Source organism: Palaemon carinicauda, chromosome 7 (assembly GCF_036898095.1).
Source record: "Palaemon carinicauda isolate YSFRI2023 chromosome 7, ASM3689809v2, whole genome shotgun sequence".
In the NCBI taxonomy this organism is placed as follows: Eukaryota; Metazoa; Arthropoda; class Malacostraca; order Decapoda; family Palaemonidae; genus Palaemon; species Palaemon carinicauda.
This window is the reverse complement of record NC_090731.1, coordinates 5160279-5184764: the sequence shown is the minus strand read 5'-3', so window position 1 is coordinate 5184764 and position 24486 is coordinate 5160279. Positions and strand designations below refer to the sequence as shown.

At 45.2% G+C, this 24486-nt stretch overlaps 1 protein-coding gene across 5 annotated transcripts in view; it reads right to left on the bottom strand.

Annotated features, from left to right (window-relative positions):
- Positions 1-425: 425 nt before the first annotated feature.
- The window catches only part of park (parkin), a 52561-nt gene continuing 28500 nt past the window's right edge, over positions 426-24486 (bottom strand). For all 5 annotated transcript variants that reach the window (XM_068376517.1, XM_068376518.1, XM_068376521.1 and 2 more), the window contains one exon: positions 426-7546. In XM_068376517.1, coding sequence (XP_068232618.1) covers positions 6725-7546 — 822 coding nt within the window. In that variant the 3' untranslated portion in view covers positions 426-6724. The remainder of the gene's footprint in view (positions 7547-24486) is intronic.

Below are 24486 nucleotides of genomic sequence, written 5' to 3'. Positions count from 1 at the left end.
AATAAAATGAACCACAAATAAATTAGCCTACCTACTTCAAAAGATGAAACTGTTTGTATGCACGTAGGAACAAATAACAAACATTTTAAAGGTAACCGAAGGTCAAGAATGAAGTTTATGAATGAAAAGTGGGTGGCTACTTTTGCCAATGTGAGCTCACCACCTATCGTTAAATACCTTGCTAACAATTTCAACAGCTGTTCCAGCTTAGCTGAAGATATTCTCTATTTTAAAGAACTCGGGTTTGTCTAGCCCAGTGAAATACAAATTTCTTTTAAAATTTGTCTCATATGAACTTTGTTCATTTCACAAGAAAAAAAATATATTTTAACAAGTGAATAAGTTTCCTTCAAATCTTGAATCTTAACAATAAATGTTTTCTCTTAAGAACTACTTGATTTTTATGAAAAATAATAACTGCTATATAAAGTCCATTATTTATTATCTCATAATGAATTCAGTATTATTAAAACACCTGAACAAAGTGTTAACAGTACAACTGAGTTTGAAATCTGAACTCGTCTGATTTCCCTTATCTTTAGTAGCTTCATTATTGTATGTAAAAATGGTATAAATCAAAATCTACAATGTTATGAAGCTTGAGGTATGCAGTTTACAAGTCAGGAAAAGTTTTCTCTATTTTGTAACTTGAACCTAATTTTCAAGAATTTGTGTTTGACATACCAAATTAACAAGTGCTAGAAGGATGAATCTCACCTGGAGATTGATTTTAAAAATGGAAAAAATAACCAATTACAAAAAAGAAAATAGAAAGGCAAATAGAAAGAATATCACATTTTATAACTGTGCTTTAAAACACTAAACAAATTTCTAATTTAAAAATACATGTACTTCAAATTAGCTGCTTTGGAAATTTTACAATACTGTGGTACCTCGGAGATCAAACATAATCCTTACTAGAACTGTGTTCAAACACTGAATCAATTTCCACAATTAAAAATTAATGGAAATAGCATTAATTGATTCTTCACCAAGTGTTAACATTATCTAAGTACAGTAGCTGAAAGCATCTATACAAATAATGCAATACTGTACAGCACTAGATTTCAGTGCAGTACAGAAAAATATACTTAAAAACAAGAAAAGTTATAATTGATAAAATAAATGAATAGAATAAATTACCACTGTACTTGACTTTACTTGTAGTAAGGATAAGGAATGGCTTGAGTGGAAAGTGGTGTTAATATTGCTTAAAAGAGGTTCTTTATTTTTGCCTTTTTCTGGTACTAACTGTCCAAAGACCTTTTTACTAAAGACTGATCAACACAAGATAGTTTCTGCTTGTTTTTCTGAAATGACTGGATGTATTAGTAAAATAAAAAACACCTGCTCTGCAGGCTACTGTCTTGTCTGTATAACTCAGCCCATTTTGCCAGCACTTACCATTGCGTATGGACAGAAAAAACACCAAATTATATGAAATTAATGAAAAGGTTAACAGAAACATGTTTTGCAGTCCTGAACTGGCCAATAATAATACGTAAATTGGCTCGGTTGAATATGTCTCAGTTCATACAGGTTCTATTAAGCCGTTTGACCAAATTTTTATTTTATCCATGTTAGAAAACTTTCTTGATCACCAGATTGTTCGAGTTCTGGGACATTCAATCCCCAAGGTACATATTAATGTATGGAGCTAAATAAATATAGTAACAAATAAATTTTTGTCTACAAGTTGACATGTCTGTAATGAAATAAAAATGAAGTATCATTATCTATGTAGCTGAAAACATCTGTACAAATAAAAACTTGCAAATGCATGCATTACATGTATCTTCCTTTGCTCTTAAATTGCACAAACCCTTTTTTAAACATAAAAAACTTTACAGTATTGACTTGTTCTCTTCAATTAGAGCATTGCTGCTTTGCAACAATTGCAACATCACCATAGTGTTGTCATCATCTAGTGAAACACTTTATATTTTTGTATAAAAAAAAACAATCTTTAACTGCCCTACAAATCTAGAAACTCTTAAACAACCTATTATACAACAAAAGATAAACATTTCATAAAATAGTATCAAAGAAAACAAGTATATCCAAGCTAAGGTTATTACCATTAAACATTAGATTGTCACTATATTGTAAGAGAGGCCTATTCCTATTGAAAGGTAAGTGTAAAAGGGAAAATTTTAGTTTCAGGGTAAGCATCAGTATAAAACCAGGCTCTCAGAGAAAAGCATTATGAACATCAGAGTTTCATAGAAATAATATGGATATATCTCTTTCCATTTACAATATCATTTTTAATGCTGATATAATAAATGCTATGCAGACTTAAATTGGAGAACAAACAAAAATATAATTCCTTAAATCCCTGATTTATAAACTAACACATGTAGGCAGAATTTCCTCATTTCATAAATACAAACTACAGCATTGCTTTCCAATACCCTTTTATGACAAAATTTTCAGACAAAGTTTAGAATTCTGTACATTTTCACGAATAGTGGTTGAAGTTACCCCATAGAGCCAACCTCCCATTTGATGATTACTTTTTCCCTGCACTTTCAGAACACAATACAGTACAGCCTTCAAGTCCCACAAAGTGATAAAAGGGAAGCTTCCAGTGATGTAGAGGGCTAATGTAAAGTCCCACAAAGTGATAAAAGGGAAGCTTCCAGTGATGTAGAGGGCTAATGTGAAAGCCTGGATAACGAGAGAGTTTTTTGTAGAGTGGGTAAATCTGGAAGAGAACCACCTCCCTCTGAAATGTCTGCTGGTGCTGGACAACACCCCTGCTCACCTTCCTGACCTCGAGGATGATATCCCCCCCAGAATATTCCTTTATCAAGGTTCTCTTCCTTCCACCTAACACCACCCCTCTCCTCCAGCCCACGGACCAGCAAGTGATTTCGAATTTCAAGAAACTCTATACGAAATATCTCCAAAATCACTGACAGCTCAAACCTCACCCTTCGTTAATTTTGAAAAGAGCATACAGATATTTAGATATGCCTCAGATTCATCAATCAAGCTTGGCAGAAGGCTTCGAGGCGCACCTTGAACTCTTCATGGAAGAAGCTGTGGCCTGAGGTCATCTGCGCACGAGACTTCCAGGGATTCTACATAGGCCTAGCTGAAGGCAAAGCCAAAACCATTGACGATCCTGAACCTGTCCTGCAACCTGAGGTTGAGAAAATAGTTAACCTAGGTAGGTGCAGGTTCCTGAACATTTATGAGGACAACATTAATGAGCTTCGTGAGGACTACCAAGAGGAATTTATGACGGACGACATGAAGGAGCTGGAGGCCATGCAACTGGACGTCATTCACGAACAGTTCTCTAGCGGTGAGGAGGAGGACAGAGGTATGACTACGACTACGGCAGATATTAAGGAGATGCTATCTTTGTATCATACAGTGGCATATTTCATAGAAAAGAAACACCCTGAAAAGGTTCACACAGGTCATCTTCTTGTGCAGTTTAAGGACATTTGCCCAAGTTATTTCAGGAACATTTTAAAAAGTAGGCAGAAACAATCTTCCTTGGATCGTTAAACAATCTTCCTTGGATCGTTATTTTTCAAAGAGGCCAATAGAAAGCCAAGGTGAAGGTCAAAGTGATCCGAAAATAAAGGAGATGTGGAAGTGGAGAAGAAATTGATGAAATATAGATACTGTAGTGCAAAACATAAAGTGATAAAAATAAATAAATTAGAAAAAAAGCAAAAATAATTCAATTTTAAGTGTTTCATAAAGTTGTGTTAATGTTTTCTGCCATTTGTTAATGTGTTTCCTAAGTTAAGTGTTAATATTTTTTACCATTTGTTAACATTCTCTTCCATTTGCACTCCTCTGTCGCCACTTTCGCTTTTAGATATCACCTCGCTTGAAAGGTAAGGTTCCACATTTTTGTATTATTGTTTTTCATTTATTATTACATTATGCTCTATCTACTTCATTTACAGGTATTAATGGTTAGGTATATGTATTGAATGATTCAAATGTATTTGGCTCTACTGTATTTCATTCTAGTTTTATCTTTACTGTATTATAAAATTAAATGTGGTGTTTTCAAAGGGCTTGGAATGGGCATTGCTGCTTAAAATTGTGTGATTGAAGACATTATCTATTGCATAACAAAACACGCTGATGTTTTACCCAACCTTTCAAGGGGCTATCGTTGATTTGCAAAGTTAAAAGGAAATTATCTTATGAAGAATAAAAATTAGCAGCCTGCACCACATGCTAGGGGAAAAGAAGGTAAAATGACAGATAAACTTAGCAATTTAGATATGGACTGTTAGCACAGTAAGAGCCCTTGATCTTCAATGAACTGAAAAATCTTGATTAAGATAGCAATTGAGCTTTTAAGGAGGTCACTGATGGAGCCAAGAAAGCAGGAACTCAAACGCCTTACTGAAGAAGAAAAGGTACATTTTTGCTTGTAGAAAGATGAATCTAAAAGGTATCCATGGTTCCCAGTAGATGGACAAATAATTGAAGTGAGGAAATTTAATAACCTTACACTTCCAACTGCATGGTCTAAAGTAGACTGAGTTTACGGTATCTGTCAATAAAATAATTTGATTCATTTGACGAAAGTGTTACTTAGTCAGTAAATTGATGAGTTGCAGTCTCAAATAGGCCAAGGAAGTAGTACACTTCTTGGATGATGAAAGCTTACATTCAATAGGTCATTGCCATTCATAAGCTTGGGCCAAATCACAAGCAGATGAGTGTGGCATGAGAAAAATTGGCCACTATTTCTGTCATGTAGTCTTTGTGACTGTAAAGGTCCTTTATTAGGATTTGTACTTCTACCACAGAGGATCTTGCAGTTATTTACTGCATGGTATATATTAATTACAGGATGTAGTCCAGATGGATTGGAAGCCCATCACATGGCTTCCGTTACAAGAGTTCCTCTAAAACCTTATGTTATATGGAAATTTTGTTCATCTTCCTTCAACTGGTTGTTAAGAATCTAAGTAATAGATAAAAAGGGATTTTGATGAAGGAAAAATCTATTTCTGGGCGAGGCACCTGTGTCGCCAAGTGAAATGCTCCTCTAGCACCATTTCTAAGGCTTAGTTATTGCTGAATATACCAGAGAAAAAGAGATGCATGGAATGCAGGGAATAAACCTAGCTCACTCACTCATTGAGTGTCGGTGTAGAAAACTGGGGTGTGATTGAACCACGACCATAGATCCCTCACCAATTAGACTTCTTCATCAACATACCCTCTCTCTACCCCTACATCTCCCCACCCCCCATCCACATTCCTCTTCAGCACTTGCATTGGTCAGAAGTGTTTACTTTTGGCTAATGCAAATAAACTCCAAGTGACACAAGATGCTCTTAGCCACATCCCCATACCAACCTAGGTCATTGGAGAGGTACAGAAAAACTGATATATGCAATATATCAGTTCAAGAAATCATATTCATTGGTGGCAGTTTTTGGGGTGTAATCACGAACATTCTGTGAAACTATAGAAATGCAAGTAATCAGTGACAACCTAGAATACTGATGAGTATTTCTCATTCTGTAAAACTCTGCTTTGATGGTTTATTCATTCGTGTCAGTCCAAGATGTACACTTTAAGACTCCAAAAGAGTTCCCGACTCTATAATAAAAAATGTGTGATGCTATAAATAGCCATTGTAAACAATAGGCCTACTACCGAGATGAGAGAAGATCAGTACCCAGTACCCAGGATTAATCTTCGTATAGTTTATACATTGTAACCATAAAGATGTACAGAACAGTGATGGATTCCTTCTTAACTGAGATATGAAAAAAAAAAAACATTAATATTAAAATGAGTTGAACATTTGACAGCAGATACCAAAGGGAGCATATCAAGAGTAAAATGCAGAGAAGTGTAGCAAGGAGTGGGGGTTACTGCAATGAATAGCCCGTATTGTTTAAATGTACTACACAAGTTAATGTGTAACTAAAATTCTCCTAAAAGAGAGAAGATAACCAAAGGGTTGTCTTGTAAAATAAAAACAGTATTACTGATACTCACAGCAAGCTTTAATGGTCTGGAGCTAAGGTAATTAATTCTAATATGGCCCAAACAAAATAAATTAAGAGTAGAGGTTCCGTACAAAAACAGCTTTCTATGAAAACCATCAAAACAAGAAGCTATGTATCTGAATGGCACTTCTTACAAACATAAAGCAATCAATGCTCAAGCATAGAAAAGAACAAAAATTAGTTCATGAGCCAGGTCAAAAGGAAAAACAAAAACAGATTGGCAGTATAAAATTAATGCTTAGATGCAGGTAAAGTAAGAACTATTCAAGTTTTTAAGGGAAATTACACGTATGTCCACAGGCTTTTTTTTTTCAATTTCTGTGGATAGAAACAACCAAAGAAATAAAACTAAAAGACAGCACTGATAAAAATAGCAAAACACACAAAAGAGCAGAGCCTTGTGATTTGTAGATGAAAAAAAAGCAAAAATTCTATTTATGAAAGCAAGAGAGAAAGGAACCACCTCTAATGAAACTGTTTAGAATTCTGAACTTAGTCTGATATGCTAATAATAGCAAAGATGCACATGAAATACAGCTGTAATGTGCATGAACCTATTATATTCAATGCCTTTTATGATTTATGTGACCAGCACTTACTGACTAGGTTAGTTTTACTGATAAAAGTTATAATAATAGATGAACACTGTAGATCAATACTTCATACTAAAACAAAAATTATTCATATTTTCAAAGCTAAATTGTCCTAACTGATTATCCAAACCAGTGAGCTGCCATGCACTCCCTAGTCCACTCAGTTTGGCAAACCCAACACCAATGAAAAGCACAAGAAGCGCGAGTACACACCATATGCATGCAACCGCCGTCTCGTTCCGTTGGTGTTCTGCATTTTGGACAAGGTTTAGTAGTAACACGTATTGCTAATGACGAAGCTTCATCCCACCTTGAGCTTGCTGCTCTTGATGGGTCTACGTTAAATCCACTACTATTTCCAACAGCAATGGGGCCATTTCCATCTTCTGGGTTACATTCACCTATGTGATATCCCTGTAAACATAATCGACAAAACACATACCCACATCCATTGAGACATGCAACTCTACGGCAATCTTGGTCAGGAATAATACCTTGTCCACACCCAGGATAAGGACACAACACACCACCAAGTGCCAGAACTGCTTCCTCTGCACCAAATCTTTGATATCTTTCATAATGATTATCACCCATTAACTTGAAATGATGAACTTCACGAACAAGTGAGTCAGGACAGCTGATTGGGCATGATAATGTATATCCAATTGTAGGATCATGCACAAATTGACGTTCATTGAGTCTTGACACTGAAAATGTTACAAAACAATCAAGGCACATAACATGAGACTCTTCACATTCAAAGACTACAACTGGAGACGAAACATCAGTACATGCTAAGCATGATACAGCTGGGAGATTAGCACGTACTAAATACAAGGCAACAGCCGTATCATCTTCTCCACTAGTCTCATGGTCTCGACACTTGAAGAAAAACTCAGCCTTGGAGCCATCACATCCTAATGTTTCACATGTTGCTGTAATCTGAAAAAAAAATGTAATGTACTTCACTAATGACAAGAATCCTAATTTCAATAAAAAAAATTCTTATTTCTATATTCACCTGATAATCATATTGCTTCTTCTCCAGAAGCTCGGTTTAATCGACATTTACCCGTAAAAAAATCTTTAATTATAAAATTTTCTGATTTTCTTACCTTCCAACAAACACATGCCTAGCAAAGGAAGAAACCTTTAAGTGGTAAGTGGTAACTGACGCACCAGTATTTCTTTGTCTTGTACTTCGGTTTCTCAGTCATGTACTTAGATATTACCATGCATTAATATGTCTTCACCTGGTTTTGTTAGCAATTAATGCATGGTCTGAACAGAAATTGTTTCTGAGAGATCATGATCCACATTCCTTTTTGTGTATCTTGTTTGGAGCTATCAATGATTTGAATAACTGTTGTGAAAACTGTTTCCCTCACGGTACCTCTCACGGACATGTATGTTTCAATGGTTTCCGATCAAGTTACGGTTGAAAGCGCAAAAGGAAACTTGCAGTTAGTTCAGGGAAAAAGCCAGGAAAGACTAGGCTACTTGACTACAGCGGGATGACGACGATAATGATGGGCCTCCACCTTTAGACAATTCTTTCAATAGTGATGAGCTTCATAAGCTCTTGACATCACTAGCTTCCTTTGTTTAAGTTCAAAAGTCCAGTGAATCTCTCTTAAAAGCAGTAACTCTGGTCCTACCTGCTTCATTGCCAAACCTAATCTAATTCCCTAAGTTGAGACTAATGTTAATACTGTTTCTTTCAGTAAGGGTTCTGAAAGTTCGTTGCACAGTACAGATTTGAAAGCCTCTCACAGAGCCTCAAATTCTTTAGATAATTGTGCTACTAAACCATTGCAATACTGCAATCCTAGTCACTTTACAATACAACTGAGTTTTCAGGCAGAAGACTGAGTGGTTAGTTTGGATCCTAATATTCCTCTACTCACTGAAGTAAGCACTCCTAAACTATATCGTATTGCATCGATGGGTGGCGTAGCATATTGTATGATTCCTTTAAATCTTGTTAGGGTGAACAGAGTTTCAACTAAACTCAATATTTTGTATCATGTTTTGGATGGCAGTGTGTTCTGTTTGCTTACAAGCTCAGCCACTAGCTCATCAGGGGTTAACTCAAGAAGGGTAAATGTAGGCGCTTCAACATCTGCTGATGAAACGATTCCTCTGAACACATGAGGGTATGCACAGCATCCTCTATATCCACTCCAGCTGTGAAAAAACTGCAAAAATCATCTGATTTTCACTCAGTTAGATCTACGATACAGAAAGATGAAGAGTAAGAAAATATGGAGACCAATCTTAAAAGACGACAAATTTGGGAGTTATTTGTATTTTTCCTAACTATAAATACCCGAGTTCTTTACATACAAATAATTATAACTGTGAAGTTGGAACACTGCTATAAAAACTTTTAATGAGCTATCAACAACCATTTGTGTTGCTACCAGTCAGTAGCGAGGAAGCACCACCTCCTCACTCACTCTTTAGTACACCACTTTGATTGCAGATGGACCTTCTGGAGATAGTTGATGGCTGGTAAATTTATGTAAAGAACTTAGATTTGTATACAGTAGTTAGCAAAAATGTTATTTTCCTTAGTAAAATAAATTTTTGAATATACTTACCCGGTGATCATGTAGCTGCAACTCTGTTGCCCGACAGAAAAAACCTACGGGCGGGATACGCCAGCGATCGCTATACAGGTGGGGGTGTACAACAACAGCGCCATCTGTCGAGTAGGTACTCAGGTACTTCTTGTCAACAAGAACCAATTTTCTCCTCGGTCCACTGGGTCTCTATGGGGAGGAAGGGAGGGTCCTTTAATTCATGATCACCGGGTAAGTATATTCAAAAATTTATTTTACTAAGGAAAATAAAATTTTTCAATATTAATCTTACCCGGTGATCATGTAGCTGATTCACACCCAGGGGGGTGGGTGGAGACCAGCATACATGTTAACATTAGAAGCTAAGTATCCCGTATTTCATTTTAGCAGTTATTCAAAATAACAGACATAAAATTAATAAGTACCTGGTAAGGAAGTCGACTTGAACCATTACTCTGCCTTTTTAAGTACGTCTTCCTTACTGAGCCTCGCGATCCTCTTAGGATGTTGAACGACTTCTAGGTGCTGAAGTATGAAGGGCTGCAACCCATACTAAAGGACCTCATCACAACCTCTAATCTAGGCGCTTCTCAAGAAAGAATTTGACCACCCGCCAAATCAACCAGGATGCGAAAGGCTTCTTAGCCTTCCGTACAACCCAAAAACAACAATAAAAAGCATTTCAAGAGAAAGATTAAAAAAGGTTATGGGATTATGGGAATGTAGTGGTTGAGCCCTCACCTACTACTGCACTCGCTGCTACGAATGGTCCCAGGGTGTAGCAGTTCTCGTAAAGAGACTGGACATCTTTAAGGTAAAATGATGCGAACACTGACTTGCTTCTCCAATAGGTTGCATCCATTACACTCTGCAGAGAACGGTTCTGTTTGAAGGCCACTGAAGTAGCGACAGCTCTAACTTCATGTGTCCTTACCTTCAGCAAAGCATGGTCTTCCTCATTCAGATGAGAATGGGCTTCTCTAATCAAAAGTCTGATGTAATAAGAAACTGCGTTCTTTGACATCGGTAAAGTAGGTTTCTTAATAGAACACCATAAAGCTTCTGATTGTCCTCGTAATGGCTTCGAACGTCTTAAATGGTACTTAAGAGCTCTTACTGGGCATAGTACTCTCTCTTGTTCGTTTCCAACCAAACTGGACAGACTTGGGATCTCAAACGATTTGGGCCAAGGACGAGAAGGAAGTTCGTTTTTAGCTAAAAAACCAAGCTGTAAGGAACATGTAGCCGTTTCAGATGTAAATCCTATGTTCCTGCTGAAGGCGTGTATCTCACTGACTCTTTTAGCTGTTGCCAAGCAAACGAGGAAAAGGGTCTTCAAGGTGAGATCTTTAAAAGAGGCTGATTGAAGCAGTTCGAACCTTGCTGACATCAGGAACCTTAAAACCACGTCTAAGTTCCAACCTGGTGTGGCTAACCGACGCTCCTTTGAGGTCTCAAAAGACTTAAGGAGGTCCTGTAGATCTTTGTTGTTGGAAAGATCTAAGCCTCTGTGGCGGAAGACTGCTGCCAACATGCTTCTGTAACCTTTGATCGTAGGAGCTGATAGGGATCTTACCTTCCTTAGGTGTAAAAGGAAGTCAGCTATCTGCGTTACAGAGGTACTGGTTGAGGATACTGAATTCGCCTTGCACCAGCTTCGGAAGACTTCCCATTTTGACTGGTAGACCTTGAGAGTGGATGTCCTCCTTGCTCTGGCAATCGCTCTGGCTGCCTCCTTCGAAAAGCCTCTAGCTCTTGAGAGTCTTTCGATAGTCTGAAGGCAGTCAGACGAAGAGCGTGGAGGCTTGGGTGTACCTTCTTTACGTGCGGCTGACGCAGAAGGTCCACTCTTAGAGGAAGAGTCCTGGGAACGTCTACTAGCCATTGCAGTACCTCGGTGAACCATTCTCTCGCGGGCCAGAGGGGAGCAACCAACGTCAACCTTGTCCCTTCGTGAGAGGCGAACTTCTGCAGTACCTTGTTGACAATCTTGAACGGGGGGACCGCGTAAAGGTCTAGATGGGACCAATCCAGAAGAAAGGCATCTACGTGAACTGCTGCTGGGTCCGGAATCGGTGAGCAATAATTTGGGAGCCTCTTGGTCATCGAGGTAGCGAACAGATCTATGGTGGGCTGACCCCACAGGGCCCATAGTCTGTTGCAAACATTCTTGTGAAGGGTCCATTCTGTAGGGATGATCTGACCCTTCCGGCTGAGGCAGTCTGCCATGACATTCATGTCGCCTTGAATGAACCTCGTTACAAGCGATATCTTTCGATCTCTTGACCAGGTGAGGAGGTCCCTTGCGATCTCGAACAACGTCATCGAATGAGTCCCTCCTTGCTTGGAGATGTACGCCAAGGCTGTAGTGTTGTCGGAGTTCACCTCCACCACCTTGCCTAGAAGGAGGGACTTGAAGCTTCTCAAGGCCAGATGAACTGCCAGTAGCTCCTTGCAGTTGATGTGTAGTGCTCTTTGATCCGGATTCCACGTGCCCGAGCATTCCCGACCGTCCAGTGTCGCACCCCAGCCCGTGTCCGATGCGTCCGAGAAGAGAAGGTGGTCGGGGGTCTGAACAGCCAGTGGTAGACCTTCCTTGAGAAGAATGCTGTTCTTCCACCAAGTCAGTGCAGACTTCATCTCTTCGGATATAGGAACTGAGACCGCTTCTAGCGTCATGTCCTTTCTCCAGTGAGCAGCTAGGTGATACTGAAGGGGTCGGAGGTGGAGTCTCCCTAACGCGATGAACTGGTCCAGCGATGAAAGCGTCCCTATTAGACTCACCCACTGTCTGACTGAACATCGGTTCCTTTTCAGCATGCTCTGGATGCATTCTTGGGCTTGACTGATTCTGGGGGCCGACGGAAAAGCCCGAAAAGCTCGACTCTGAATCTCCATACATAGATAGACTATAGTTTGGGATGGGACGAGTTGGGACTTTTCTATATTGACCAGGAGACCCAATTCCTTGGTCAGATCCATAGTCCATTTGAGATTCTCCAGACAGCGACGACTTGACGCAGCTCTTAAAAGCCAGTCGTCCAAATAGAGGGAGGCTCTGATGTCTGCCAAATGCAGAAATTTGGCAATATTCCTCATCAGTTTGGTAAACACTAGAGGTGCCGTGCTTAGGCCAAAGCACAGGGCTTGGAACTGGTAAACCACCTTCCCAAAGACGAACCTTAGGAAAGGTTGGGAGTCTGGGTGGACGGGGACGTGAAAGTACGCGTCCTTTAGGTCTAACGAGACCATCCAGTCTTCCTTCCTGACCGATGCTAGCACCGACTTCGTCGTCTCCATGGTAAACGTCTGCTTGGTGACAAAGACATTTAGAGCACTGACGTCCAGCACCGGTCTCCACCCTCCTGTCTTCTTCGCTACTAAGAAGAGACGGTTGTAGAAGCCCGGGGATTGATGGTCCCGGACTATGACTACCGCTCCCTTTTGTAGCAAGAGAGACACCTCTTGCTGTAAAGCTAGCCTCTTGTCCTCCTCTCTGTACCTGGGAGAGAGGTCGATGGGAGTAGTTGCTAGAGGGGGCTTGCGCAAGAATGGAATCCTGTACCCCTCTCTGAGCAACTTCACAGACTGTGCGTCTGCACCCCTGTTCTCCCAGGCCTGCCAGTAGTTCTTGAGCCTGGCTCCCACTGCTGTCTGGAGAAGATGGCAGTCAGACTCTGCCTTTTGAGGACTTGGAACCCTTCTTCTTTTTGCCACGTTGACTATCGGCACGGGTACCTCCTCTGTTGGAGGTTCTGCCACGAAAGGGCGGAATGAACCTAGACGCTGGTGTGTCCATCCTAGGTCTAGGCACGGAAGGTAAAGCTGTGACTTTACGTGCGGATGACGCCACCAGGTCATGGGTGTCTTTCTGGATCAACGAGGCGGCAATCCCCTTGATCAGCTCTTCAGGAAAGAGACACTTGGATAGCGGAGCAAACATCAACTCTGATTTCTGACATGGTGTGATCCCCGCCGACAAGAAGGAGCAAAGGTGATCTCGCTTCTTAAGAACTCCAGACACGAAAGAAGCCGCAAGCTCGCCAGACCCATCCCGAATGGCTTTGTCCATGCATGACATGATGAGCATGGCAGAGTCCTTATCCGAAGGGGAGGTCTTTCTGCTTAACGCTCCCAAACACCAGTCCAGGAAGTTGAAGATCTCAAACGCACGAAAAACTCCCTTCAAAAGATGGTCCATGTCCGAAAAGGTCCAGCAAATCTTGGAGCGTCTCATAGCCAGTCTGCGGGGAGAGTCTACCAGACTTGAGAAGTCGCCCTGGGCAGAGGCAGGAACTCCCAAGCCGAGATCTTCTCCCGTGGCATACCAGACGCTAGATTTGGAAGCAAGCTTGGTGGGGGGAAAGATGAAGGACGTCTTCCCAAGTTGCTTCTTGGCCTGCAACCACTCTCCCAGTACCCTTAAAGCTCTCTTGGATGAGCGCGCGAGTACGAGCTTCGTAAAGGCAGGAGCTGCTGACTGCATGCCTAAAGCGAACTCAGAGGGAGGTGAGCGTGGGGCTGCAGACACAAACTGGTCCGGATACAACTCCCTAAACAGAGCAAGGACTTTCCTAAAGTCTAAGGAGGGAGGCGTAGTCTTGGGTTCATCTATGTCGGAGTGTTGATCGTCCAAATGAGCAGCTTCGTCGTCATCAGAGATTCCTTCATCCGAATGCTGAGGAGGAAGCAGCAAAGGAGGAGAAGAAAGCTGAACGGCTGAATCCGGCAGCACGGGTGCATGCGTAGCTGCACTGGATCCAACATCATGCCCCTGCTGGTCAGTCTGAGAGCTGGCAACAACAAAAGCGGAGTGGAGGTGCGTGGTGGGGACTGCCGTGGGTTGCGGAGACTGCCGCATTGCGTCAAAACACGGCAGCTTGACAGCACCTTCCCACTGCTGATGCGGTAGCTCACGCATGTCAACGGAGGGTGCCACATGTCGGCTAACGTCAACATGCGTCTGGCAGGGTCGACTGCGCATCGGTGGTGGAGCTCTCACAGCCGGAGTGTGGGAGCAGGCAGCCGCAGTGTCAGCTGAGCGCACAACCGTGGCAGGTTGTGGGTTAACGGGTGCAGCTTCAACCTTCTCAGCACGATACTCCTGCATGAAGGAAGCTAGCTGAGTCTGCATAGACTGCAGCAAAGACCACTTAGGGTCTACAGCGGTAGGTGCAGCAACAGACGGAGTTATTGCCTGCTGCAGAACCACTCTACCTCTCTTGGGAGGTGTGCAGTCTTCGGAAGACTGCGGCGAGTCCGAACTGACCCAGTGGCTACACCTGGGCCGTTGGACTCGCTCGGTAGGGACCTTGCGCTTGAGAGGTCGTGAGACCTTGGTCCAGCGTTTCTGACGAGAAACTACTTCCGCAGACGAGGAATGAATGGGCTCACTCGTCTGTTTGTGGGTGGGACGATCTCTGCAAGATACGTCCGCAACCACTGAGGGTACATCTGTACGCTGATCAAGGCCTGTCGAACCCTTTGGTCCTTCGACATTGCTTCTCCCCTGGGCTTGGGAGCTTGCAAGAGGTCCCGGACTGGGAGGACGACTGGCACGAACAGATGCACCCTCATGCGTAACACTGACACTTTTCACAGCACTTGCACTCACTACACTTCCCACTGCACTTTTCTCCTTCAACTCTTTGACGTCGGCTAAGAGCTGATTGCGGTCATTCGCTAATGACTCAACTCGGTCACCAAGAGCCTGAATGGCACGCAACATGTCCGCCATCGAGGGTTGCTGCGAGCTAGTAGAAGGGTCAGGTGTAACCACTACAGGGGAAGGAATAGGTTGAGGGGCATGGGGAGAGGAAAAATCAAAAGAGCGAGAAGAACTCCTCCTGATCCTATCCTTCTCTAGCCTACGTGCATTCTTAAGGAATTCTTGAAAATCGAATTCCGAAAGCCCAGCGCATTCCTCACATCGATCTTCCAATTGACAGGCTTTACCCCTACAATTGGAACAAACGGTGTGAGGATCGATAGAGGCCTTCGGAAGACGCCTAGAACAGTCCCTAGCGCTACACTGCCTGTACTTGGGGACTTGAGTAGGGTCAGACATCTTGAATTAGTCAAAGGGGGAAATCCAAAATCTATCCAAGTCGTCAACAAATAATCCAAAATCTAATCAATAAAGCTTGATAAGGTATTGATGATAACTCCTGTACAGCGAAAGCTAATAACTAGAGAGAATACATCACCAAATAGCGTGAAAATCAACTCCAGAAACAACAGCGTATCAAGTAGGTCTTGTCGGTGGCACGACAGAGAGAAAATTGGTTCTTGTTGACAAGAAGTACCTGAGTACCTACTCGACAGATGGCGCTGTTGTTGTACACCCCCACCTGTATAGCGATCGCTGGCGTATCCCGCCCGTAGGTTTTTTTCTGTCGGGCAACAGAGTTGCAGCTACATGATCACCGGGTAAGATTAATATTGAAAAATATATATTACTTCCAAATTTGTCATTTGTTCCTACACAAATATTATCCTTCATTCTTTACATAAGAGATTCATCCTTAGGAGTGTGAAAGTCCCCATTCCATCAGGCTGGAAACTTTTACCAGGGGTGCCTACGCTCGAGCATGATGATTCGTAGAGAGTGAGAATCCTGACACCATGTTAACCAGTTGCTTGACAATGCCAGCGGATTGATGGCACGTGCACTTGCGATAAGCAAGTGAAAGAACATTTCCATGACTGTATTCAAGGCAAATTATAAGCAAAAGGTGTGGGAATATAAAATTGTGGACTTAGACATGCCATACTTCCCTCGCAAGGAATGTGCGGACAACACTTCTATGTTATATATAGAACAGCTAAGCTACATTGGTCCTACCTGCAGTCAAATCGAGACCATCAGACAGGGTGTTGGATGCTGTGCCTCAGGAAAGGGGAAGATGAAGAAATGAAAAAGGCCAGTTCTTCTTTACATTCATCCCAGACTAAAACCATAACCTCTGTCCTCGATCAACGGCTAAATAGTCCTGTGAGAGGAGCTAGGGTAGCTAGACTACTTGCTGAGCACCTATACTAGGCTATAGCGTGAACGTATCTAGGAACCTGTGAAGGTGGTTTGAAGCTTCCAAACGCACGCTTGTAAAACCTGCATCACAAAAAGCTTCTTTCTGAATGCAAGGAACACACTGACGCCCCTGACATCAGGAACTCTGGGTTGTACCCTTTCTTGGGGAGAAGAAAAAGGATTGACAGCCCAGTCGATGACCTGTCTAATCCAAAGGGATATTGTGTTCTTCATCCCCTTCCTCTTAACTCTTCCAGTGCTAACGAAGAGATGTTTCATTTGGGGACAAACTCCTCGTGTATGCTTAAGTGAGCGCCTTAGCACTCTCACAAAACTGGACACAAAAGCAGCCAATCAGCATCATCAGCTAGCCCCAAAGACTCAAATTCCGAGTCTTAGCAGCAAACTCAGGGACAAAGCTGAAGGCGACCTGTCCCCATTCCCTTGGATGAGCATGTTGTAGGAGAGACCATGAAACTCACTGACCCTTTTAGCAGAGACCAAAGCAGGCAAAAAGACCATTTTCATTATAAAGTTGTGGTTTGAAGCCAGCTTAAGTAGCTCGTAAGGGCACGGACATCAGTCATGTTCCACGGAGGTGATCTCACTTCTGACTGTGGGCAGGCATATTCAAAACTCCATATGAGCATTGAAAGTACTACCGAAGAAGAAATATCAACTCCTTTCAGCCTAAAGACCTAGCTTAAGGCCGAGCGATAGCCTTTCACCGCTGAACCTGAGGTGAGTTTTTCCTCTCGTAGATAAGGCAAAAACAGAACAATTGACATAAATTTTCATAATGACTGAGGAAAGTATATCCTTATAACCATCTAGAAAGCAAATAAAAGTTTATACCTAAATATATAAGTTAAAAAGAATCATGGGTTATGTTTACACAAAGCCATGATTTTCAACATTTTAATTCATTCATGAAATACGGCATAAATCTTGCAAATGAGACCATATGTGATTTTTTTCCAAAAGAGTCCAATTTTTTCATGCAAAAATTACAGGTAATCAACCAATTTCATGCATACAAAATCATTTCTGCTGTATCATTTCCACTTAAGGTAAGATAATATGTATTCTACAATAATATAATTACTTACAATCAGCCATAATTGCAATTTAGGTGGTAAGGATCATGTAACTAAACACCTAAGCTGCCCCTCATAGGAATACTACATGTTTCCTTCTCAAATTATAGAAAACCACAAATTTTAGGTAATTTGTATTTTTCCTAACAGGACTTACCTCGAACTACTTTCTTAGGAGTATCTGGGATCTCCTCCCATCCGACCAGAGTCTTGTGTAGTTTACCCTAAACCCATTTTCTATGAGGGGTAACCTCAGGCGGAGTGATACGCACCCTGAGGCTAACCCCAGGTCAGAGAGCATGCTTGCTCAGGTCTCGACCTCCAGTAAGTTCTGGTTGCTAAGGTCTCTAAGAAAACCAGGGGACACTCGGGGAAGGCAGGGTGGGCCATTACCCGAAAGTAGTTCGAGGTAAGTACTGTTAGGAAAAATACAAATTACCTAAAATTTGTGATTTGTTCCAACACGAAGTACTTACCTCGAACTACTTTCTTAGAAGACTTATACTTTAGGAGGTGGGCGTGGCCCTAAAAAGTTCTTGAGACCGTGCTGAGGAATATCCAGAGACCTAGAAAGTGGCTAGGTCATGTTGACCCCATAGAAAACGATTGAGAGGAAACTACACAAATAACCCATCTTAGTGTCTAAGAAACTCACCTGTGCAAGAAATCCTAGGGGACATGTCTTCCTCTTGTTGAGGTACTCGTCTCTGGCTCAGGGCCCTCACAGAGCCCACTTGAAGTGGAAAAAGGGGGAAGGAAGTACAAGGGGGTTTAAGGAACGAACCTGTGTCTCTTGTGCTTGTTACCCGCGGTTATCACTGAGGCTATGCCTTTAAACCGTTTGGAGCGCTAAAATGACGGTACCTATCGAGAACCCGTCCAGGGATTTTCTTGAATAGTCCTTCAAATAGTGAGCCGTGAAGGTAGACTGGTTGGCCCAGGTGCCTGCCCTTAGGATCTGGCCCACTGCCATATTTTTCTTGAAGGCCAACGTAGTACTCAGGCCCCTAATGTCATGGGGCTTGGGTTTCCCCAGCAGGGGGATTCCCACCTTACTGTAGGCCCTGATGATGACCTGCCGCAACCCGAAGGAGATGGTATTCTTCGAGACTGGCTTCTTCACGAGGGCAGTGGAAACAAAAAGACTCTTGATCCCGGGCCGGAGTCTTGCTGTTCTTTCCAAGTATTTCCTCACTTCCCTGACGGGGCATAGGCGCAAATCCTTCACGTCGTCCGACCGGGGGATTGCCGGAATAAAGACACCCTCAAACCTGGGGTCCTATACGGCAGGGTTCTGGGTCTTAGCTACGAAGGAAGGGACGAACTTGAACGTGACTTCTCGCCAACCTTTCGAGTGAGCAACTTCGTAGGACAGACCATGAATCTCGCCTAGCCATTTAGCTGAAGCTAACGCCAGCATGAAAACTGTCTTGAGAGTGAGATCCTTGTCCACGATGTCTTTCAGGGGCTCGAACGGAGGCTCGGATAACATTTTCAGGACCCTTGCCACGCTCCATTGTGGTACCTTCACAGCTTGCGGGGGGCATGATTGCTCAAAGCTCTTAATGAGCATTGAGATATGTCTGGAGTTACCCAGGTCTATGCCCTTCAGGAGAAAAACTTGGCCCAAAGCCGCGCTGATTCCCTTGATGGCTGGAATGGACATGTTGACCACGTCCCTGAGGTAAACTAGGAAGTCCACTACTTGCGGGATGGAGGCCTTCAGGGGCTCGATGTTCCTAGTGGCGCACCATTTGGTAAAGGTGGCCCACTTAGCCTGGTATACAGCTGTTAATGACCGTCTCAGGTAGCCCGACATCCTCATTGCTGTACTCGACGAATAGCCTTCCCTCCTCAGGAGACGCTCGATAACCTCCACGCGTGAAGGCGGAGGGACCGAGGATTCTCGTGGAACCTTTGGAAGTGTGGTTGCCGGAGAAGATCTGGCCTGTCCGGAAGGGGCCAAGGCAGCTGTTGTGTTAGTTCCCTTAGGTCCACGAACAACTCTCTCTCTCTCTGTAGGTTGCTCGTCCCTCTCACCCTGTTGAGGACCTGACTGAGCATCCCGAAGGGGGGAAAAGCGTACACGTCGAGATTGTCCCACGGATGTTGGAAGGCATCCTCGAACGCCACTTTTGGGTCTGGAACAGGAGAACAGAACACGGGGAGCTGCGTGTTCAGCCTCGTTGCGAAGAGGTCCATCACCGGCGAACCCCATTTCTGAATGACGGACCTGGCTACTTCCGGGTGTAGAGACCATTCGGATCCTACCACTTGCCCCTTCCTGCTGAGGCCATCGGCGAGGACATTCCTTTTCCCAGGGATGAACCTCGCTGATATTCTTATCTGCTCCACTTCGGCCCATTCCAGAAGTTGTAATGTGAGGACGCACAGCTCCTTCGACCTTAGGCCTCCCTGCTTCTTTATGTAAGCTACTACCGTGGCGTTGTTGCACATCAACGCTACGGTGTTTCCCCGGAGTAGGTGTACAAACTCCAGGCACGCTCTTTGTACTGCCCTCAACTCTAGAACGTTGATGTTCTGGGACTTCTCTAGGGCTGTCCAGTTTCCTCTTGCTGATTTCCCTAAGAAATGAGCACCCTACCCCTCCTTCGACACGTCTGTGAACAGGAACATCTCCGGAGGGTCGGCTGCAAAGGGCATCCCTTTAAGTGTGTTCATCCTGCAGCTCCACCATTCCAGGACCCGTTTCATGTTCAGAAACACCAGGACCACTCTGTGGGGGGAATCCGTTTGGATCCAGTTCTCCTTGAGGTTCCATTGGACCTCCCTGAGCCTTAGCCTGCCCTGGGGGACCAGTTTCTCCAGAGACACAAGGTGACCTATTAGTCTCTGCCAGTCCTTTGCCCTCCTGGGTTGGTCCGTCAGGAAGGGGCGGAGGACCTGGTCTAAGTTGTCCAGTCTGTCCACGGAAGGGAAGGCTTTCACTAACCGGAGTCCAGAATCATCCCGAGGTAGGTCATCCTGGTGGAGGGAATCAGTTGAGACTTCTTTAGGTTGATGGTGATTCCCAGAACGTTGCAGAACTGCAGTAACATCGCGCCTTGCTCCTTCAGTACTTCCTCTGAGGCTGAAAGTAGCAACCAGTCGTCCAGGTAACGGATCAGGCGGATGCCCTGTTCGTGTGCCCAGACTGAGACCGTTGTGAAGACCCTCGTGAAGACTTGGGGAGCAGTGGACAGCCCGAAGCAGAGGGTTTTGAACTGCAACGTCTGGTTCTCCCATTTCACCCGTAGGTACTTCCTGCTGGAGGGATGAACCAGGATCTGGAAGTAGGCATCCTTGAGCTCTACTGACATCATGAAGTCCCCTTCTCTCAAGGACGCCAATACTGATTTTGGAGTGTCCATTTTGAAGTCCGTCTTGCAGACAAACTTGTTGAGGGCTGAGAGGTCTATGACTGGTCTCCATCCTCCTGTTGCTTTCTCCACCAGGAACAGCCTGCTGTAGAACCCCGGACCTGGGCCCCAAACAGGTTCCATTGCCCCTTTCGCCAACATCGCTGAGACCTTTCCTTGCAGAGCTGTCCGTTTCAGGGGATCCTTGGGGGATAGCCACTCCGCCTGCTGATCTGGTATCAGAGGAGGAGAGTCCGCTAGGAAGGGCAATCTGTACCCTTCTTTCAGAACTGTCACTGTCCACGGGTCTTCTCCGTGTTTTTCCCATGCTTGCCAAAAAAGTTTGAGGCATCCCCCCACCTGAAGCTCCGGCAGGAGTAGGGGGCCTCCCTCCCCATCTCCTCCTCGATGAGCGGCCTGAACGACCTCTTCTGGATGCGGAGAAGGACGGTCTATAGGAGGTTTGATTCGGGGCTGATCCCCTACGGGAGGGCTGAGACAACTGGGACCATGTTGTCGCCGAGTTGTCTCTCCAAGGGTGGTTAGGAGCGGGCTGAGGAGGGCGAGGCGAGTCGACGGAGGGTCTTCTAAACGTCGGCCTCCTGACCGGGTGGGGCCTGGTCTCGAACGGCTCCTTCATCCTCCGAATTCTCTCCATCGCTTCCTCCGCTGCCTTCGGGGGAAAGATTGAGTCATCCCACAGGGTCAGGTTCCTCAGAGATCTGGCCTCTCTGTCCGGCAGCCTCCTGGATATCTTGCTCAGAACAGTGTCCCTCCTTCGTAGGACCCAGTTGGCGGACATGGCTAACGACTGGTAAGACAAGAATTTTAGGGCCTTGCCTCCTGAGCTGATGAGTTCCTTGAGCAAGGCCTGGGTCTCCGGAACTGACTGGTTGTATGACGACTGAACGCCCACCAAGGTGGCGGCCCACCAGTCTAACCAGGAGGAGACGTTGACAAGGTCCTTCGACATCTCCTCCATCATGACCGCCTCCGAAGGAGAGAAGCAGATCGGAGCCGCGGACGCCCTTTCTTCTGAGGCTCCTTGCCCTAGTACGGTGAGTGCTGGCTCCAGTGCACAGGCGCCCGCTCGCTGTCCCTCTGGGAGGTAGAACCTGCTCTGGGACTTCAGGCCCTGGTGCAGCTTGGAGGAGCTCTGGCTCTTGGGCGCTTCGGCGTGGTTCGCCACTATCCTCTCCACGTGAGCCTTACCCAAATAAACGTCCCTCGCCAAAGGGAGGGCCAAGGAGGGGCGCTGCTGGACTGGGGCGTCCACTATTCTATTTAGGCTGGAACGCCAAGCATCTTTGGAGGAGGGTTCCGGTATGTCCAGCCTGTGGTGACTTCTGATGAGGCCTATCACCCTCCAATAGGCCGATACGTCCGCTGCTGACCCCTCTCCATGGTCGTCGAGCTTCTCCGACAAGGGTGCTGGTGCAAGTGACGAGGGTACCACGACGGAGGACCTCGCACGTGGGGGAATCCTGGACTGACGCTCACGCGGGGGCTCCCGACGAAGGACGGGCATCTCCGTCGGAACGGTGGCCTCCATCCTGGGCCTAACGTCTCTCCTGAAGGTCCTCGAATCTACGGGCCTGCTCGTTAAGGAAGGCCGAGGGCTGGGCTCGTGCCGAGCTAGGAGGCCCTTGGAGGTCAGGACTCGGCTGCCAGACCGAAGGGGCGACTCTCTCCGCTGGGCGGATGGAGTTGGAACCTTCGCGGTCTTATGCCTGTCAACTGTAACCTGCCATGAGGAATCCCTCCGTCGGGTGCCGCTGCTGCCGGAGGAGTATCTATCGGGGAGGCCGTCCTCGGATGCCAACCTGAGGGGCCCGGTGCCGCAGCTAGTTCCAGAAGTCTGTCTCGGAGAACCATCACCCATTCGTTGTTCTTGGGGGATCTTGGGCGCCGACTCTCGTGGCGTGACCTCGAGGGGGAGCGGGAACGCGACAACTTCCTGCGGGACTTCCCTTTTCGCCTCCTGAGGTTCCTCAGCGCCTCATCCTCCGAAGAGCAGGAAGGATCCTCCACCAATGAGACCGACGACTTATAGGCCCTCTTCGAAGGCCTCGGCTCCCGCGGTGATGTAGGAGGATTCCTGCGACGCTCCGTGGACGACGACGCCTGCAGAAAAACCTCTGGGAAGACAGCCGACGGCGCTGGGGGGGAGCGAGGAGGCTGTCCTGTGGGAGCCCAGGTCCCGAAGTCATCCTCCATCCTCATCGGGGACCTGAAGGGCGTCTTAGGGGGAACCCAACCAGTGGGGTCCAACGGCAGGGAATGCTCCTTCTCGACGTCGCCCTCGGCTGCTGAACCACCTGAAATGCACGCCCAAGAGGCTGGGGAGAAATTAGTAGCATTATTACCCCACAGGGGGTCATCATAGGAGATGTGACGAGCAGGCACCAGGTCACCATCTCCCGAAAACACTCCCGCCCCTCCCTCAGGCCCCTCACTTGCCTGAAAAGACGCCACAACCCCACTGTCATGAAGATCAGACTCCTGGGGAAGGGCCGCGGGCCTCTTCCCCGCAATGGACTTACCTCGTTCCCTACTCTGGGTAGGGAAAGCTAGGAGAGAAGCTCGGACCGCCGAGGCGCTCGTCGAAGCAAGGGGGGAGGGGACGTTGGTCTTCTTAGGCGACTTCTTTGCCGCCTACTTTTTCTTGGTGCTATACCGCACCCACTGCACCTCGTTCCATAACTCGCATTCCGGACACGTGTCGGAAGGGGAACACACGCTGCCCCGGCACGATGAACACAAGGAGTGCGGGTCAACTTCTGGTTTCGAAAGGAACGCTCCACACGATTTGCCGGCCATAGGCCCAGGACAACGGCGAGGATGCTCCATGATGAAGGAGAAACACTACGAGACACAAGCCCGCACAGAGAAAGCACAAGGAGAAAGCACAAAGGGACCACGTAGGAAGCGCGTGGGACACAAAGGGTCGGGGACACACAAGTCACACTGGGATAAGGAGAGCGGCGAGATGATATCGCGACGCGACCAGAGAACTTACTGGAGGTCGAGACCTGAGCAAGCATGCTCTCTGACCCGGGGTTAGCCTCAGGGAGCGTATCACTCCACCTGAGGTTAATCCTCATAGAAAATGGGTTTATGGTAAACTACACAAAACTCTGGTCGGATGGGAGGAGATCCCAGATACTCCTAAGAAAGTAGTTCGAGGTAAGTACTTCGTGTTGGAACAAATAACATTTTCAAAGTAATTTGTATTTTTCCTTTCTATACAAACCTGAGTCATTTAAAATAGTGTCACTCAAACAGCACTGTAAAGTTACTTGAGAACTATACACCTCACGTACGATCATCACAGCCTCCTCATTAGCCCTCGCAGAAACAAGAAGGAAATGTCCAAATACTGTTCCTTATTGCTTTGTGAGGTTGTTTGTTTAGTAGATGCGACTTTGGTCAATGTGTACCTTTGCGATCTTAAGTAAGAACTCAAATCGTAGGCCTGTCAGTAGCCTTTTGGTTTACCTGTCATCATACTTGAAGCTCAAGGTTGGTCTGAAGGTGTTGAACCACCTTTTCTTCTGTATATTGTGGATGTTATTCATAGACCCCTAGGGATGCAGCAGCTGCAACCTCTACACAATTGTTGGATTTCTGATATTAGAGAGTTATACAATGAAGCATCTTCATTGCAGGCTATTTCTGCCATGAAGAAGCTCCTCCATCATCTTGGCATAGGGGAGGATGGGTCAGTATCTTAGCCAGCATTTCTATTGATGTACTGGGTTTGACACTCCCAAAGATAACCTCCCTGTTAGAAAGATAGGCTTTGTCCTAG